Source organism: Myxocyprinus asiaticus, chromosome 17, assembly GCF_019703515.2.
Source record: "Myxocyprinus asiaticus isolate MX2 ecotype Aquarium Trade chromosome 17, UBuf_Myxa_2, whole genome shotgun sequence".
Lineage (NCBI taxonomy): Eukaryota > Metazoa > Chordata > Actinopteri > Cypriniformes > Catostomidae > Myxocyprinus > Myxocyprinus asiaticus.
The window spans coordinates 26,931,333-26,949,154 of record NC_059360.1 but is presented as its reverse complement, the minus strand read 5'-3'; the positions used below and the strand labels follow the sequence as shown (position 1 = coordinate 26,949,154).

At 38.3% G+C, this 17,822-nt stretch overlaps 1 protein-coding gene across 1 annotated transcript in view; it reads left to right on the top strand.

The window, feature by feature from the left end:
• The window catches only part of LOC127455095 (leucine zipper protein 1-like), an 82,774-nt gene extending 66,955 nt beyond the window's left edge, over nucleotides 1-15,819 (top strand). Inside the window, exons 2-4 of the mRNA XM_051722677.1 lie at nucleotides 2,046-5,182; nucleotides 13,947-14,124; nucleotides 14,334-15,819. Coding sequence (XP_051578637.1) covers nucleotides 2,228-5,182; nucleotides 13,947-14,105 — 3,114 coding nt within the window. The 5' untranslated portion in view covers nucleotides 2,046-2,227 and the 3' untranslated portion in view covers nucleotides 14,106-14,124; nucleotides 14,334-15,819. The remainder of the gene's footprint in view (nucleotides 1-2,045; nucleotides 5,183-13,946; nucleotides 14,125-14,333) is intronic.
• The last annotated feature ends 2,003 nt before the right edge of the window (nucleotides 15,820-17,822 follow it).

Sequence of the window (17,822 nt, the reverse complement as noted above, 5' to 3'; positions counted from 1 at the left end):
AGAGAGTAAAAGACGGACATTGTTTATTTTACTTTCCAGCATTGTGTCTCACCAACTACGTAACAACATAGCATGAAATCAACACTCATCAGACACAATCCACCACCGCACCATTGTCTGCTGAGCTGCAAAAAGATGCTCTGACCTTTCAATCTGCTACAATACTGACTGCACTGACAAACTAAAGCTGGCTAACAGCAAACAGACATGAGTGACATGGTTGTCAGGGACAAGGTTAATGTTATATTAGTTATATTGAAAAGGGAAAATGATGGGGTCATTGTTTATTAAGTTTCCAGTATGCATTTCACAAACTTGTTAACTTACCTAGACACCGCTGAACTCCGCACTGCTTAACTCCGCACCGCTGAACTCCGCCCTGTCTGCAGAGCCACTGTCAGCTCAGGGTCAGCTCTGTAAACAATGGAGTCGGAGTGCACTCTGCTGGACAAACTACGCTATGACACCAATTCTAAAGCATTGTTTTCTGCATTATATGTTCTGAAAAAAAGTTTTCATATCGGTAAAATATACGCCGATACCGATATATCGGTGAAAGGTTAATATCGGCCGATATATTGTTCAGGCACTAATGGTTATAGTATAGAGTATGTGTTTGGCAATGCTCTCTCTCTGAATCTTTGTCCTTGGTAGATGGACATAGACATGTATTTGTATGTTTGTTTGCTCTTGTGTGCATGTGAATCGTTTGTATGCATAGTCCTGACATCTCTGTGGGATATTAACAGAGTGATTATGAATGTCATGTGTCTTGGAAATCTGCCTTAGATGTGATGGAACTCCTTCCTGCTTGGCTGGTACATTTACTGGATGACTCGTTTCCTTTCTAATCCCAGAAATACTGCTGCCTGAGCCTCACACACCATAAAATTATGGGATTATGAAAGTATTTTGACAGAATTCCTGCAATCCACATAAAGCAACTAATTAATTTGTGCATGTTTCCATGTTGGTGGGCCTGCCAATCCAACAGTCCTATTGAAATTCACTCTAAATTGAGTTGTGTAAAATGCTCTTTTACAACTTGACCTGCTGCTACTGTGACTGCTTTCATTGTATGCAGTAATATATTTAATGAGGCTTTGGGTTTTTACCAAAAAAGGGTAGAAAAATACTAGGGGTTATGTGTTCCTTGAACAAACGCTATTAATATAGTTTGCATTAGACTTTATAGGAGTCATTTGTAATGTGAATACGATTTTGATAATTAGCGAGAGACTGTCATCATTGCATCAAATTTGTCATAAAAAATGGCTACACTAGTTTTTTTATTTTTTTATTTGAGCTGTCTTGTAGGCTGCTTATAGTGTGCATTGCTGTGGCTGGAACTGTTCTTGGCCTGTAAAGCGGTCTAAATTTTGTTCAACATCCTGAGGGTGCGATTTGGGATGGCTGTCACTCCATGTTGCCATGGAGACATGGACAGAGGCCAGGGTCAGTGAGTTGTACTGCTGTCAGCAAAAATCCTGGAAAGAAATTGCTGCATTATCTTAGGCTGTGATGAGGGCAAATAGGCAAAACTCATAATCTGGTAAATGCTGTAATGCTGGTAAATCCCTGATTTTTTTCACAGTAAAACCATGTTAGCATGTATAGTGTTTATGTCTTGTGTCTATACTTTTGAAACGGTGTGCATTGTTATGTTTATGGACTGGCCCCATTCACATCCATTGTAAGTGCCTTACTGTAACCACAAATTATGCTTTTTAAATAAATGAGGGACGAGTTTAAATGATTATCACAACAAATTATCATTATGCCACAAACACAAATGGTGTTAATTGAGCTACTGTAACTTGTATTGAACCTGAAATATTCCTTTCATTATATTGTTCATATGTTTTTTTTTAGTGGTAAGCACATCTTTTTTTTTTTTTTCCTAGTTCAATGCTAGTTGAATGGATCCTTTAACAGCATATAGGCAATTACTGACATTCACATTTTCTTATAATTTTCCCCCACAAATATATTTTTATTCAACTGCAAAAGCCTAAGCTTAATTTTTCTTTCTTTCTGTCTTACAGGTAACCAAACCTCACATGGATCAACAGTGACCGTAAAGACGAAACGGAAAAAACCCTTCTTCCTGAAGGTAGGACTGGAAACATATAGACCTTCAACCACCATACAAAATCACCATACAAATGTGTACCCCTCCATCAAATAATCATAGAGACCTCACAGTAGATTAGTATCAGATATAAAAATGACGGACACAACAAATCGCCATCTGAGACACAAGTTGCAGAGCTTAGGACGACGTTTGGATGAGCTTGAAGAGGCAAAGAGCAAACTGCAGAAAGCTGAGGATGAACTTCTTGACCTTCAGGACAAAATTATTCAGGCTGAGGGGAGCAATTCCGCACTCCTCGCCGATGTGGAAGCTATGCGGAAGAGATTGCTCAGAATTGAAGGCAAAGACGAGGAGGTAAGAAAAGCAGAGGATCTTTGTCGGGAGGTTAGGGAGAAACTAGATCAGGAGGAGAAACTTACAAAGGAGCTTAAAGTGGAGATAGAGCGTCTTCAGCACAGAATGACGGATCTTGAGAAGCTCGAAGAGACTTTTGGTAAAAGCAAGTCAGACTGTACCCAATTGTGCCTTAGTCTTAATGAGGAGAAAAACTTGACCAAAAAGCTCTCCTCAGAGCTTGAAGCCTTGAAGGCTCATATAAAGGAGGTGGATTACTCTGAAGCTCGACTGGACAGAGCAGAAAAATCTCTTGCTGCGGATATGGAGAAACTAAAGGGTCTCACTCAGACATTTGTGAATGAACGCAAAAGGCTTCTGGAAAGGCAGAGAGAGGATGAGAAAGTCATACTCAAACTGACCGAGAAACTTGATCGTCAGAAAAACAAACTAGGTACAACAGACCACAGCCAATTTGATTCTAGAGACATTCGAATTGAGGATGAGTTTTCAGCAGGCCTTACCTGCAAACTGGCCAGGAAGAAGAGTTTTGACTACTTCAAGCATTCACATGACTTGGATTTGAGAAATGAGTCAGAGAATGAAAAAAATAGCTTAGAGGGGCAGGAAGATAATAAGGTTAAGGACCTCAGTCAAGAAGTGGAAAGACTGAAGAATCGTTTGAAGCAGATGGAGTTAGTGGAAGAGGACTTGAAGAACATGGAATCCAAGAATGCTGACCTGATAGACAAGTACCAGCAAGAGAGGAGCCGTAGTCAAGCTCTCCATGATCAAGTTGAACAGATGAAAATGCAGCTAAATGGTTGCAGTGATACTTATGGAAACTCTGCAATTACCAGTGGCACAAAGGTCCTGGAGAATGGTAAGGCAGAAAATGAGGAGATCAATGTACGAGGAGGCTTCAGACAGGAAAAACCTAAATTGCTAAATAGGAGTCCTGCTGCTGCTGAATCAACCTCTAAATACAAAAGCAGAGATGTGTCTCCTCAGCAGAGGCGAGAAAACAAGCTGAGGAACAAAGAGCTCTGTCATTCCACAGAGAGTTCCCCAAAGACTGTAAGAAGAGCTCTTAGTCCAGCACATAGTGTTAAGAAAGGTTTGAAGTCTGCTGCTTCCAGTTCTGACAATGGGACAAAAGATGGAAAGAAAGATGAAAAACATGGAAGTGCTGCACAGTCCTCATCAAGCACATTCAGTGAGAGCAAAAAAGCTTCAGTCCTTAGTCGCTATCCTCCGGCTGCTAATGACCAAAAGTCTTGGAAGACTTCAGTCAAGCAGAATGACAGTGAAAGCAAGACAAGTCGAACGGAGAAGTTGTTCAGGTACCCTGGAAGCGAAAGTGAATCAAACAGCTCTGATGGGGTACCCTTACTTTCAGCCAGGGCTGCTAGCACTGTTTCGCCTGTGCAAGGATTAGCTGAACCCGAGAGTTTAGATAATTCGCAGAATGCTTCTACATTGCTGAGTCTGTCAAAGGCAAATGGATCATTTACTGCCTATAGGTCCAATGTATCTCCATCTATTGATCATGGTTCTGATGGTCACTCCTCAGCCTCAGAAACAGAATCTACTGGCTCTAGGCGATCAACAGGTGAACAAAGTGACCCTGCTTCTTTAATGTCAAATACAAGTGCAAGATCATCATTAAAGTACCCTAGATACACACTCCTGCAAGATTCTCACTCTGATAGCTCCTCAAAGGGCTCGTTCAGTGAAGAGCAACACAGACCTCTTATGGCAGAAGGGGATACCCAGGAGACTACACATAACACCTCAGGTATTGAGGTCCGGAGGGTATGCAGCCCTCGTGAAGCCCTCCAGTCAAAAGCTGTCATCAAGCAAGCCATTGTTGAGATTGACAGGAAAGAAATTATGTCAGGGGGAATTACAGAACCTTTGGCCACCAGTGGAAAGCCTAAGATCTCCACTAAGCCAATGGTGACCAGCAAGATGACCAGCAGTATCACTTTCTATCCCAATGACCCCAGCTCATCTCGAACAAGCAGTCGGAGCAGCAGTCTATCAAGTGAGCCCCCTTCCAAGGAAAGGCACACTTCCACCAGTAATATTGTTATTGGCCCAAGCAGTGAGCAAAGGGGCAGCATCTCTATACCATATGAAATATCCATCCCTAAGAGTGAGATCACTCTGCATCAAAGTGAGAATGATTCTGACTTCTCTGAAGCTCACAGTTTCCTCGAAGCTGCTCCTGTGGAGGCAACCCTCCTGACTCAAAGCAGCTTCAGCCTCCAGTCTTCAGAAACTTCAGACTTCAACAATGACATTGAGTCTGGGTTTGAGAGCAGCACTAGCAGCACCACTGTGACTAGCTGGAGAGGCCAAAGTCACAACCACAACTTATATGATGACAGTTTGTCGGAAATGAGAAATGTCACTGTCAGAAGCACTTGGAGGAGCCGTGGGGCAACTTCTGTGGATGAATGTGGTCGACCACTAAGGCAAGATGGCTCAGAGGATGAGGGCGAGTCTGCCACAACCTGGAGAGCATATAGGGCAACTACAGTGTTGGACACTCCATCAAACTCAAGCACTGCTAATTGTAGAAGTAAACCAAGCCCAGCTGAGGTGTACATGCGTAGGATCAACAATGCAGCGGCATCTGTCCCTGAGCCAGGACGAAAGAACAAAAAGGCTCCTTCACCAGAAATGGTTGTTTCGCACGAGCCTGTCAGTGCCCAGGAACTTCAACCAAGAGGCCGTAAACAACCTATGGTGAGTACTTTTTTTTTTTCATTTTTTTTTTTTACTTTTGAACATAATGACTTAAAATATGTAGATTCCTTTCACAGACAGAGTTTGTTTACCCTTTTTAAGCTACATTAGTTCAGCATATAAATTGTTTTAAACTACTTTTCATTCTCTGATATATGTTAGTTGGTTAGTACTGTTGCATTACATTTCATACAAATTGTAACCTTTGTACTGTAATAGATTTGCTCAGTCCACCAATTGTTGTTTTGCACTGTGGTCATCTGTGAAATCAAATGATAAACGAGCATAAAATATCCTACTAAAACAAACTGAGTTTAACAGTATGCATCTCAAATCATCTGATCATTTGGATCCATTTTTGTGCCAAGTCTGTATGTTTGTCCTATTTGCATCGTGTTTTCTCTTATTTTCTCTATACTTATTATTTTACCACTTGTTAATAATCCCCACAGAACCTTTAAGTCTGGCAAAGTCATGCACACATATTTGGTGCCACCGTCTTAATATTTTTTAGCCATGGTATTAAAAAAATTCTGAAAGGTTTTGTTTGATTTGGAAGTCCTGTGCTTTGTTTTTAACTACTGCATCTGAAAGAAGGTGAAGGGGACATATTTTATAAGCATGAAGTATTTTTAGATCCTTTTTCAGCTGCTGAAAGAGGAAAAAAAATAGCTCCTTGAGGGATCTCTCTTTCTCTTCTGTTTTTCTTGTAATGGAATCCTAGCTGGAAACACTGCTTTCCAGTTATTGTGGCCTGTACATCCTTTATATGTCCTGAATCAATTTAATACATTAAGTACATAAAAACCAAAGCTAAAGTGTGAAGAAATAAACTACGCTTAGAAGACGAGCAGAATAAAGAAAGTGTGATGTATTTGCAATAGACATACTCTCCACATAGATATGATCTCCAAAACTAAAACCATTTGCCACACATTACTTAATGATTAATGATACATTAGAGTAAATATTACAGTAAATATTTTACCCACTGCATTCTTTAGTGTTTTTATTTTATTTATTATTTTATGCTTTTTGTAAGCATTAAACTGGCACTATTTTCTATTCACACTAAAAGAGCTGCATTGACTACCAGGTCACATACTTGAATTTTACAGTCTTTATTTTCAAAGCACATTTAGAGTAATTTAACTGAATACTGTTAACTGTATACTTAATAATGGAAAGTGTATATTTTATCTGCTAATTTCGTAGAATTCGGTAAATATGTGCCAAAGTGAGACTGTATTGCATGGGATATCAGATCTTACATTTTCTTTGATAGTGCAACTAACAAAGACAAAACAGTAACTATTCCTGCTATTATTAAAATAAACCTGCTTTCTGTTCTTTTTTTCTTGAGTTCAGTATTTTCTAGAATATGGAGCTTGTAAGACCTGGTTGAAGTCTTGAAGTTGACTTTTTATTTTTAAGTGGTACAGTACTCCACATAAAGTACTAATCCATTAAAGTTTCAGTTGTCATGTTTTCTACTAATAGTGTAAGATACTGATACATGTGAGAAGGGTGTTGAAAGTTAATGACTTGCTGGTCAGAGGTCATGGCTTTGTTTTTAGCAAAGCTGTTAGTCAGATCAATGGGCAGTGTTTTTCTTAGCAGCAAACCGATTTGAGTCTGCTGTCACCCCACCAGTCAAAACAAAACAACGGGAGTGAGCCATTTTCACCAACTTCAACACTCGTTTTGCTTGCAGAAGAAAACAAGTGAATAAGGGAATAGAACTGCATCCAATCAGTTAAGCAATTAACATGACCCTCTCATTAAACATCTCAAACAGCCCCACCCCCAAATTAACCCACAAAGACCTAATTAATTGAGTGAGATGTCCTTCAATCACAGGCCCTTTTCTGGCACACGGCTTCAAAAACTCTCCTTCCTTCCATCTCTCTCTCTCTCTACTTTCTCACATTCTATTTCATGCCATGTTGTTGTTGTTGTTTTGTCCACTGCCCTGATGGATAGCAAATGCCTGTTCATTTATCTGAGAGAGTTGTTAGATTTATGAACAAGTAAATTCTAGCACTTGCACATACAGAGGTCAGATAATTTGTCTTACTCCTTCTTTCTGTCACTCAATGAACTCCGGTGTTCTTTGAACTGCAGATGGTTATTCATTCTGTCATTGCAGTTGTAAGTTAATATACTGATATTGTTCTCACAATCTTTCATTCTCTCTTATTTCTCTCTGTCTGGGATTCTCCATCATTAATATTTTTATCTCATTTTACCCACAATCTTTGAAATTGAAAATAGGGATAACAGGTTTGTTTCAGGGAGTAAAGACACTCATTCTAACCGGCTTCAGCAGCTGATTGAAAATAAACTCCATCCATTCCCACTCAATCTGGAGTCCATTAGGAAGGATTTATCTAATCAGGCATGGTCAGGCATGCATTCAACTTTATCTCCAACTCATGTGATTTCTTTTTTCCCCTGAATTTATAGTAATCTTCTCAATAAATACCTCACTCAAGGTTATTACTATGACACTCATACACGCACATGCATTTATTTAGCTATCTAAATAAGGACACAATAGATACCATAGATAGACTTCTGTTTTTTATATAAAGCGAATTATTATCACTATAGACTAACCCTAAAAGTAATGACTTGAGTTTATCCATTGGGAATTGATGAGATTGAAGTGGCCGTTCCATCCTAGAATGCAGTCAGAACTGAAGACATGTTTGCTAAAACAATGCCTAAATAGTTATTTTGCTATCATTTAGCAGTTTCCAATAGCCGGTGTGGCCTAAGTAATATCATTGATAAAGGAAAGTAATTTCAGAGCAAGAGCAAGTTATTTCCATTATAGACTTCAAAGACAAAAAAACATTAAAAAAAATGGAATAACGTGCACCAGTCAGTATGTTTACGCACTTTTACAGTTTGATTTCAGACTAAAACAACAATTTGTCATTTTAAAATGTCTTGTAAATGGTTTAGTCCGACTGAAATCGAACCAGTCCACTTTTTGAGAAGTCAGACTAACAGACCTAGATAATGCGATTATAGCTCGGCTTCATCCAGCATGTATACGCGTTAATCGGACCACAATTAGCTTCGGCATTGCTCCACGTTTCGAAGCAAGCGTTGCTAGCATGCTTCAAAATACAAAGGTGATGCACATTATGTGAGAGAATTTTTTATTTAACACTTCTTCAGCTGAGGTCTTCTTTCCAATATTCGATTAGGCATTATGTCTGGTATACTTGGACAGACAGATGAAGACTGTAGCTTGACTATGCAAAAACATGCTGTAGCTCGATTATAACTGCTCATGTAAACATACTGAATTCATGGTTTACAATTAGACCAGGAACGTAATTTAGGGTAAATTTTGATTTCACGTTGACTTGAAATGAAGAACCCCAAAAAAAAATGTTTTCCACTCGTATTTCTGCCATTACATATTCATTTGCAATACTCATCAGTCATAAGCTAAGTAACACCAGTCTTCTAAGTAAAAGTCACAGATGTGGTTGCAGTATTGAATTGTTGATTCCTTTTATTTCTGTTTATTTCTCTGGGCCTGTATTGTATTACATTTAATCCTTTCTAATCGCATTGCGTGGAATAGCTTGACCGTGGAAGTCTTTATTTAAACGTTCAGGTGGATTTCCAGACTGTGTTTTGTATAAGATCAATAGCACAGTGATTTAAGGGAGATTTGAGCCATCCATCAGTGATGCTGCATCGTTGTGCTGACAGGTGCAGAGGTTTTATCTCACTCATTATTAACGAAGGCACGTGTGCAGCGCTGTCCGCTGCAGATCAATGTCATCTCTTTAGTGTCTCTGACACAAAGCCTATGTTAGTCAAATATATGTGGTAAAGTCATTAAAACTCCTACGGCGTGGAGAGTAGAACAAAGTCAAATAATCCTGAGCTGGAATGGCATTTCATCTTTGTGTATAAAAATACACAAATTTGGGTTGGTTTATGATGGAATTTTGATCACAGGTTCATTCTATATTTTGTTTAACAGCCGAAGTTATTTAACCTGTTGTCTGTGTTTTTATCACATGGTTAGGTTTGGTTATTTTTTGAGGATTTGCTGGAGGTTAATATGGAAAAATGTATCATAACTGCTTCATTTAGCTTGTGCAGGACTGTGGGGTATTTGCTAGTTGCTAATGCAGAATACTGACGGTATTGCGTCTGCCATTGAGATACAGTGGTACTTTGCTTAATGTGTGTATGATAAAAATATTTTTACTTGTCTGGACAAGTCATCTCATGAATTTAAGGGGTAAATTTAAATTAGGGTTCCATGTTTGTTCTTTTACTTTGGATTTGAGGCTATCCGTTTGGACTGGTACAATGTTTCTTAATGAGGAGATACATTTCCAGCTAAATGAAAAAGGGTCTGTTAGAACTAATAAGAATAGGATTGTTCCTAATAATTTATAACCCTTAAAAAAATAATGTGGCGGTACCGCACAGTTATGATATCAGATGCTAATACTGTTGTAATTTGATAAAGCATGGTATTGAATGATTACCATATTTATGTTACCATTGTATTTACATGGCACTCCAAGGTACTTCAAATAATTTGTTGCCATGGTGTTCTCTGGTATTTTTTGTTATTATATCATCTATTATTATGTCCTGTTAATGGTCTAAAAAGTAAGTCATTCATATCATGTATTTTAGGTGCATACTTATCTCACATAATCACATACTTGCATATACTGAACACACTTGATTCACATAATCATACTGGAAAAAGCCAAATGAATTCAGTGTATTAGCTTTTATTAAAGCCTTTTCATAATGTTTTGTCAAGTTTAATCCAGGCCTCTTGTTCTACACTTGGTATTGAACACACAAATGTTTGACCTATGTTACCTATTTAAAAAAAAAAAAAAAAAAAAAGGCCATTTCTGCACAATCACTACTTATAATCACATTATGTGGTTTCAACTTCCTGAACAATGAACATGGAACCCATTTCGTCGTGACATCTTTCTTCAAGATTGTGCTTGGGTCGTTTCCACCCGTTGCCCCTTCCTGAGTGACACAGGAAGTTGCAAGGTTGCGCCTGCCCATTTGGCAGCCAAGGCATCGTAACTGGTTTCCTGTACACCCACCTCTCATATCCCAGCAGGTCTCAATCCCTATTATGGACAATTAGCATCTGTCTGCTGTGTACGAAATTCCACTGCAATGTGTGGCATATCCTGCTGCCTTTTTTGGGAACTTTTTATAACTGATGTCATAAACCATTTGGTTGGCTGTGTTAAATCTCCACATTCATGGTAAAGAAAAGAGACAATAGTGGTTCTATATTAGGATTTGCTCTGTGGTCTGACCATTTTCTCTATACAAAAATATGTCTATTCACATTGAGTAATACTTTATAATATGGTTTGATTCTTTAACATTAGTGAATGCATTAGGTATCATGAACGAACAATTAACAATATATTTTTTACATCATTTATTAATCTTTGTTAATGTTAGTTAACAAAAACTTCATGTTAGTTCAGAGTGAATTAACTAATGTTAACAAATGCAACTTTTGATTTTAAAGTGTATTTATTACCATATGTTGAAATAATTATGATTAAATGTTTAATAAGTATTGTTCATTGTTAGTTCATGTTAACTAATGTTGTTAACTAGTGTTAACAAATAGTACCTTTATTGTAAATTGTTACCAAAAATTCTTATACTTGTGCATATATTAAATGGAAAATAACACAATGACAAAAAGAGAGTCTACAGGATAAAACATCTCTATATACTGTACATTGGCAAGAAAAATTATGTGAACATTTTGGAATTACCTGCATTTGTGTATAAATTTCATCTTACAATCTCGTTTGATCTTCATCTAAGTTACAATAATGAACAAACACAATCTATTTGAACTAATAACACACAAGTTATTGTAATGTTCTTGTACATATTGAATACATCATTCATATATTCACAGTGTAGTTTGGAAAAAGTATGTGAACCCCTAGGCTAATGATGTCAACAAAAGCTAATTATCATCAGGAGTTGGCAAACCTGGCATCCAGTTAATGACACTAGATTGGAGGTGTGGGTTAGAGCTACTTTGACTTATAAAAAGCACTCAAACATTTTGAGTTTGCTAATCACAAGTAGCATCTTTTGACGTGGACCATGCCTCGCAATAAAACAGAAGAAGACCTACAATCAAGAATTGTTGCTTTCCATAAAGCTGGAATGGGTTACAAAGTTATCTCGAAGAGCTTAAATATTCATCTGTCAACAGTTAGACAAATTTTTCTATAAATGGAGATGATTTAATACTGTGGCTACTCTCCCTAGAAGTGGCCATCCAGCCAAGATGACTCAAAGGGCACATCAGAGAATGCTCAATGATGTAAAAAAAGAATCCTAGAGTCACAGCTAAAGACTTGAAGGAATCATTGGAATTAGTTAACGTCTCTGTTCATAAGTCTACTATACGGAAAACATTAAACAGGCATGCTTTCCAATAGGGATGGGCGATTAATCAAATTGTATTTTCAATTACAATTTTGGCTTCCAATGATATGAAAACAAGATAATCGTGATAAAACGATTATTGTGCCGCGTTCCGTTTCGCAATGAAACACCCCGGCGTTATATCTTTAAAGCATCCTTTATTAAAGTTCAAATAATAAGGAAGCAGTTCATTTTCATTCCTTTGTGGTTCAGCACCGCATCTATGAGTTGCGTGAAGTGACCAGGGAAGAGATTGAATCTTCTCCCGGCTGATGCACACTCTGGTGCGGGGATGCTCGTCACTCATGCGCGTTTGCTGCAGCTAGATTATAACGTGATAGCTCACGACATAGTGAATCATAATATATGTGCCACATTCACTGTGTGTATCTTATCATGAAGAAAATCGGCGATACGCAGCTCTATTGAGAAGAGAAAGTTTGTTTTTTGTGAGTTAAAGATGGATAGAAGTGAACATAAAGGTGAGAGAGTGTAGTCTTAGCCCATTATACACTGCAACAAAATATGTTTTAGATTAGCCTATTTTGGATTGTTTTCCAAAATAATATCTAAAACATTTACTTTAGGAGCTATACTGCAGAAGAAGAAAATGTTATCTGAGAATGTTGAATACAGTATTTAATCAAGGCTCGACATTAACGCTTGTCTGGGACAAGTGGATTTTTGAAGGGACAAGTGGATTTTTGAAGGGGCAAGTGAATTTTACTTGCCCGACCGGACAAGCAGACTGATTAAAATGTCAATAACGAAAACATAACCAGCTATATTTGTGATAGCCTAGGCCTGTGTTATTTATTAGAAAGTTCCTATTCTTATTCTGCTGTTGAAAGTAAGAGCACATCATTTTATAATTCGCTAGCGATCTAGTAACAGCTGCGCTCTGTTTGATTGACAGGCGGCGTGTGTGTGCTGAACATGTGCGTTCCAAAAATGCTTGTGCTAATGCACGCCTTAACGATAAAATACATTTCAAAATTTTGCCAAAATGCCCATCTTGGTGAGGTATTCATGTAAACACAGAGAGTGATATCTAAAGTGAACGTAAACAGCGGAGGAAAAAGCAGCTTTTTGTTAAAATGTCGGACTTGTAAGTGTAAATGTAAGCTAATAGACCTGCTGCTGTCTACTGTGTAATTATAATAATCAAACAAGCATAACAAGAAAACAGTCACTGACCAGTAGTAGTTTTATGTTGCATTTCATTCTGAATGTTTGCTTGAATACTTGATACTGCTGTTAAAAACTTTAAAAGCTGTTAAAAAAGCACTGAATTTTCATAATTTGTTCCATTATTTTTAATCTATTTCTATTCATTGCTGTTTTTTATTGTTATTTTATTACTGGCTGTTTACTAGTCTTGAATAATTAAGAACTTGAAACAAATCTTCCATAATTAACATATTAGTTAGTGTTATTATTTGTTGTGATTATTCCATAGCTCTATTAGCATCCCTGCTGTTAATGATGGCAATGGAAGCTATACGTAACATAAAATAATTATCATATGACAATAGCCTCCTCCCCTACCCAGTGAAGTTTACATTTCAAGTTCAAGGAAATCCACTGTTAAAAACTTTTTTAAAAGTTCAATAAATGCATGATGTTTCCAAAGTCAATGAGTAATCTTGTTAAATAATTGTAATCTCAATATTGACCAAAATAATCGTGATTATGATTTTCGAGCAGCCCTACATTCCAACAAAACATTGCTGTGCACCTGAAGTTTGCCAAAGACTACCTTGACACTCCACAGCGCTACTGGGAAAATGTTTTGCGGACTGATGAAACTAAGGTTGAATTGCTTGGGAAGAACACGCAGCACTACATCATGGCTGACTAGAAATAGTGTATTTCTATAATGGCAATGGCTTGGATGATGCTGCATCCACACCTATATGTGTTAGTATAAAGTCCAGGACCGCTGTCAAATCAGCTAGCGAAACATAAACAAAATGCATTAAGTTTTGAGTCTGTAGAAATCAGTATACTGTAATCAAATTTTTTTGTTTTTTGGGGGGTTGGGGGGGTGGTTTCCCCTTTTTCACCCAATTTGGAATTCCCAATGCACTTTTAAGTCCTTGTGGTTGTGTAGTGATTCACCTCAATCCGGGTGGCAGAGGACGAGTCCCAGCTGCCTCCGCGTCTGAGACCGTCAACCCGCGCATCTTTTCACGTGACTTGTTGAGCGTGTTGCCACTGAGACGTAGCGCATGGCCAGGCCCCCTGTAATCACATTTGTTGTATTTTTACTCAGTCTGCAGAAGGTAGAGAGCCTGCTCCGTCTTCCTGGAGGAGACAGCCAACATGTGACGTGGACCCGTACGAAAGGTCTGGGGGTCGAGGAGCGTGGTCCAGCAGGAGTCGCACAGCTGATGGAAGCCGACCGTGGTCCAGCCGCCATTTTGACAACTGACACAATACCAACTACAGAGGTATGTGGTGGTGGTTTTTTTTTTTTTTTTTTGAAATCTTCACTTCAGTGGATCTGTCTTTTAGCCTATATATTATTCATTTAAACTTTTCTAATGCTAGACATCTTAGAGGATTCATTGTTCTACTTAATTTAAGCAAAATGAGAGAAAACAAATTACTCACACATTGAGTCTTGACCAAAAGTGTCTGTATGTTTTTATTCCCTCAGTTCTTCCATCTCAAAACTGCCCCTGTGCTCAAGGAACAAAGCTCATCTCATCTTTTCCATCAGTTACACCATGCCTTAAAAAGATTTATCAGCATGAACGATTTCCAGGTTAACCTAAGTGACCCCTGGGAACCTCAAGCTTACCCTCTTACACCAGCCATACCTGTATGACTTTACTGTCTTCCTGCTGTCACATGCTCCTACGGCAATGAATCCTCTTCTGCTTCTCGTAGTGTATAAAAGTCGTCAGACATGACAAGGGAGAGGCACTTGTGATATGTGATTGTCTTGGTGTTGGTTTGTCTACAGAAGGATGTTGATGGGGGCTTTGGTTTACTGTTGGTATTTATCATCATATTGAGAATCCCACAAAGACCTCTCTGGGGCCACATGTCTTGGTAGATGTCCAAACTAGAGTTTCTGTGTTTTCACAAGGAGCAAATGACAGCTTATGTTTTTTTCATTTAGTTCGGCAATCTCACATGTTTGGTTTCATTTTTTTTGCAGCTTGGTGTTTATTAATTAATTCAGGAATTCATTGGGATAAGTCCACAAAATGTCTTGATTATCAAGTCAATCACCTTGTGATCATTCATACACATAGATGTACATATAATAAGAGCCAGTAGTGTTAATTTCATATTTAAACCACATTCAAGGAGTACATGCTAGGACTAGAAGTCTTTATACATAAATACCAAATCTTTTCATCCTTTTTGTTTAATTAATTGTCTTATTTGTAATTTGCTCCTTGCATCTGATCAAGTAAATTCTGATCTTCTCTCATTTCATCTGTTGTTACTTTCTTTTTCGTACTGTTTCATTTTCTCTTTAACTGGATTTGAATGTCCCTAACACCAACATCTAGATGGATGCCATGTGACTAAAGTTTCTTCTCAATATCTGGGAAACGCATCTTCATGCATTCCCTTTCCTGTATCAGTAGCTCCGAAGGGATGCTGGCTTTGGATTATAAACTACTTGAGAAGAATCAAATCATGTAGAACTCATTGTATAGGTCCATGGTGACCTTGTGCAGAACATCTGGGTAGCTAAAGGTATTAACCCAAATGCTGGACATTTTTGGAGGATTTTCAGAGTGGACTCCTCACAGCCACTTTGTGACTCTATTCGCAAACTTTGCACAGAAAGACATTGATCTGAACTCTTAATGTGTGCTGAGCAGTCAGTCACAGGAAACCAGTGTTTGGGATTTTGCAGGTCCATGTCATTCAATGGAGTAATGCGTAATGCGAAACAACCCCTAGATGGGTTGCATTTTCATGCTATTTCAGCCATAGAGCTTGTTTAGCCTTGAGGGTGAGCAGCATGACACCACAAAGGATCCAGAATGCTGCACTTAGGAATGCCTCTGCCTGGAGAAATAGCCTGACCATCAGAAATGAAAAGCCTCGGAATGCCCATCACTTTGTCATCATGCCGTTAGAATTTGCTGAAATATTCTTAATTAAACTGCTGCAGTTCAGATGTCTTGTACTGTTTTCAATAGGTAAAAGGTTTTAAACTTCAGGTCTTGTTCATGGTATTTGTGAGGCTGTTGAAAGTCAGCCAATGATTTATTTTCTTATTCAGGCTAAGATTCCTTTTGACCTCTAACAGTCAATATCTCAGCTTCTCTATTGAGTTTGGATGTATTGATATCTCTCTTATCCGATGCTGTGTCATGATTGAATCTGCTCATTTTGATGTTGACTACAATCATCAGTTATCTCAATCTCCAATTTCACTGAAATTTGGGATATTTTATTGTTTGTTTTAATCTGATGCTGTATGTGTTATGTTGTTTTGGAGGGTTTTGATTTACAGGTAACGTTTTTACAGCGTCTAACCCAGTCACAGCTTTAAAAAGATCCACACCTCACCATCACGGTCACTTCTGCTCAGTACTGGTTCCTATGCTCCTGTATGTCCTGTATAGTCATGCATCCCTCTGGGTTGGGCTGGATGGATTATTTTAAACAAAAATGGAAATTTATTTTGCTTAATATCCTTTTTAAGTCATTCTAATGGATTTGTAATTGCACTTAAATCATTAAAACACACTTATAAGAAAAATGAAAAAGACTAGATCATTCTAAAAATGGGTCATATCTGGTCATCACAACCTTGAATTTCTTAAAAGGTTCTCTCAGTTTTGCTCTGGATGATGCCTTGGAGACAGAGATGTTTGATGTGGCCTAACAGCAATAAATCTAAAACTTTAAAGAGATAGTTTACTCACAAATGAAATGACATTCTAAACCCATATGACTTAGTGTCTTCTGTGTTAAATACAAAAGGAGATGTTAGGAAGACTGTTAGCCTCAGTCACCATTCACATTCTTTTCTTACGTTTTTTTATTTCCCATACAATGAGAGTGAATGGTGACTGAGGCTGTCTAACATCTCCCATTGTGTTCTACGGAAGAAAGTAAGACATAAACGTAAACGATGACAGAATTTTCAGTTTTGGTTGTACTAACCTTGTAAACCATGTCACAATAGAATTTTCCACCCAACTTAAAACAGACTTCATTTTCAATCTGGCCCATACAGCATTAGTTATATTTTTTATTCATTTTTCAGAGTTCAATAACTCATTTGACTTAAGGCAGAAATTTGGCTTTGTACTTGACAAATTTGGCCTCTGCTTTGTTCTCATCATCATGCTCTCCAAATGCATATCCCAGACTTCACCTCTAACTTCCTGTTCAGGGGACCTTGGGTTGAAGTGAACATGCTGGCTCCTGTTTCGATGCCCTTACTTTCCAATAATACCACAGTGCTCAGGACTGCTGTAATCCAAGCCGCTGGTCCTTAAAGCCATTTTATTGGCTGCTAAAGCAGTGGCAGCAGGCCTGATATATGGCCCTTAGGTAGGCTGCAGGTCAGAGGTCAACACTGCAGTTGTTGCTGTCTTGTCCCCCATTGGTCTTGGGGCTTATAACTTCTGAGGAAGGAAGTGGGAACAGTTGGCAGCGAAAATGTAGGGCTTTTCAGAGTCAAATGGATGGTGTCCATGTGTGGTACAAAGAAGAGCCAGGAGGGTCAGCATGGATTCTGTAAAGAGGGAAGGTTTTAGGTATTTCCCAACTTGCGGAAATAGTTTAAGGTATCCCATGATAAAATTGGTGCTCATTTCAGAGCTGGTCCTAATTGCACAGCTTGATCAATTTGACGATGCATATTAAGTTAATACTGTTTCTGAAAATTCCAGCAGACGATATACCACCTCCCAGCCCTCCCTCAGCCAGGTCTCTGAGCTGTCTGTGGCTTCAACACCAGACCGCAGCTGTCGGAAACTGTAGATTTTATGTGCTTACAAGACAGCTCCAGAGACAGGTTTCTGAAAAAGGTCTTTTAAAAGGAGAGCACTGAAGCCACAATTCTCAAGGAATTCTTCCACCTTTCTTAACCCCATTTACAAATGTGTGTCAATATGCTGTGCGTCCTCAGAAGTCATCCATAACTGCTTGATCCATCTCGTTT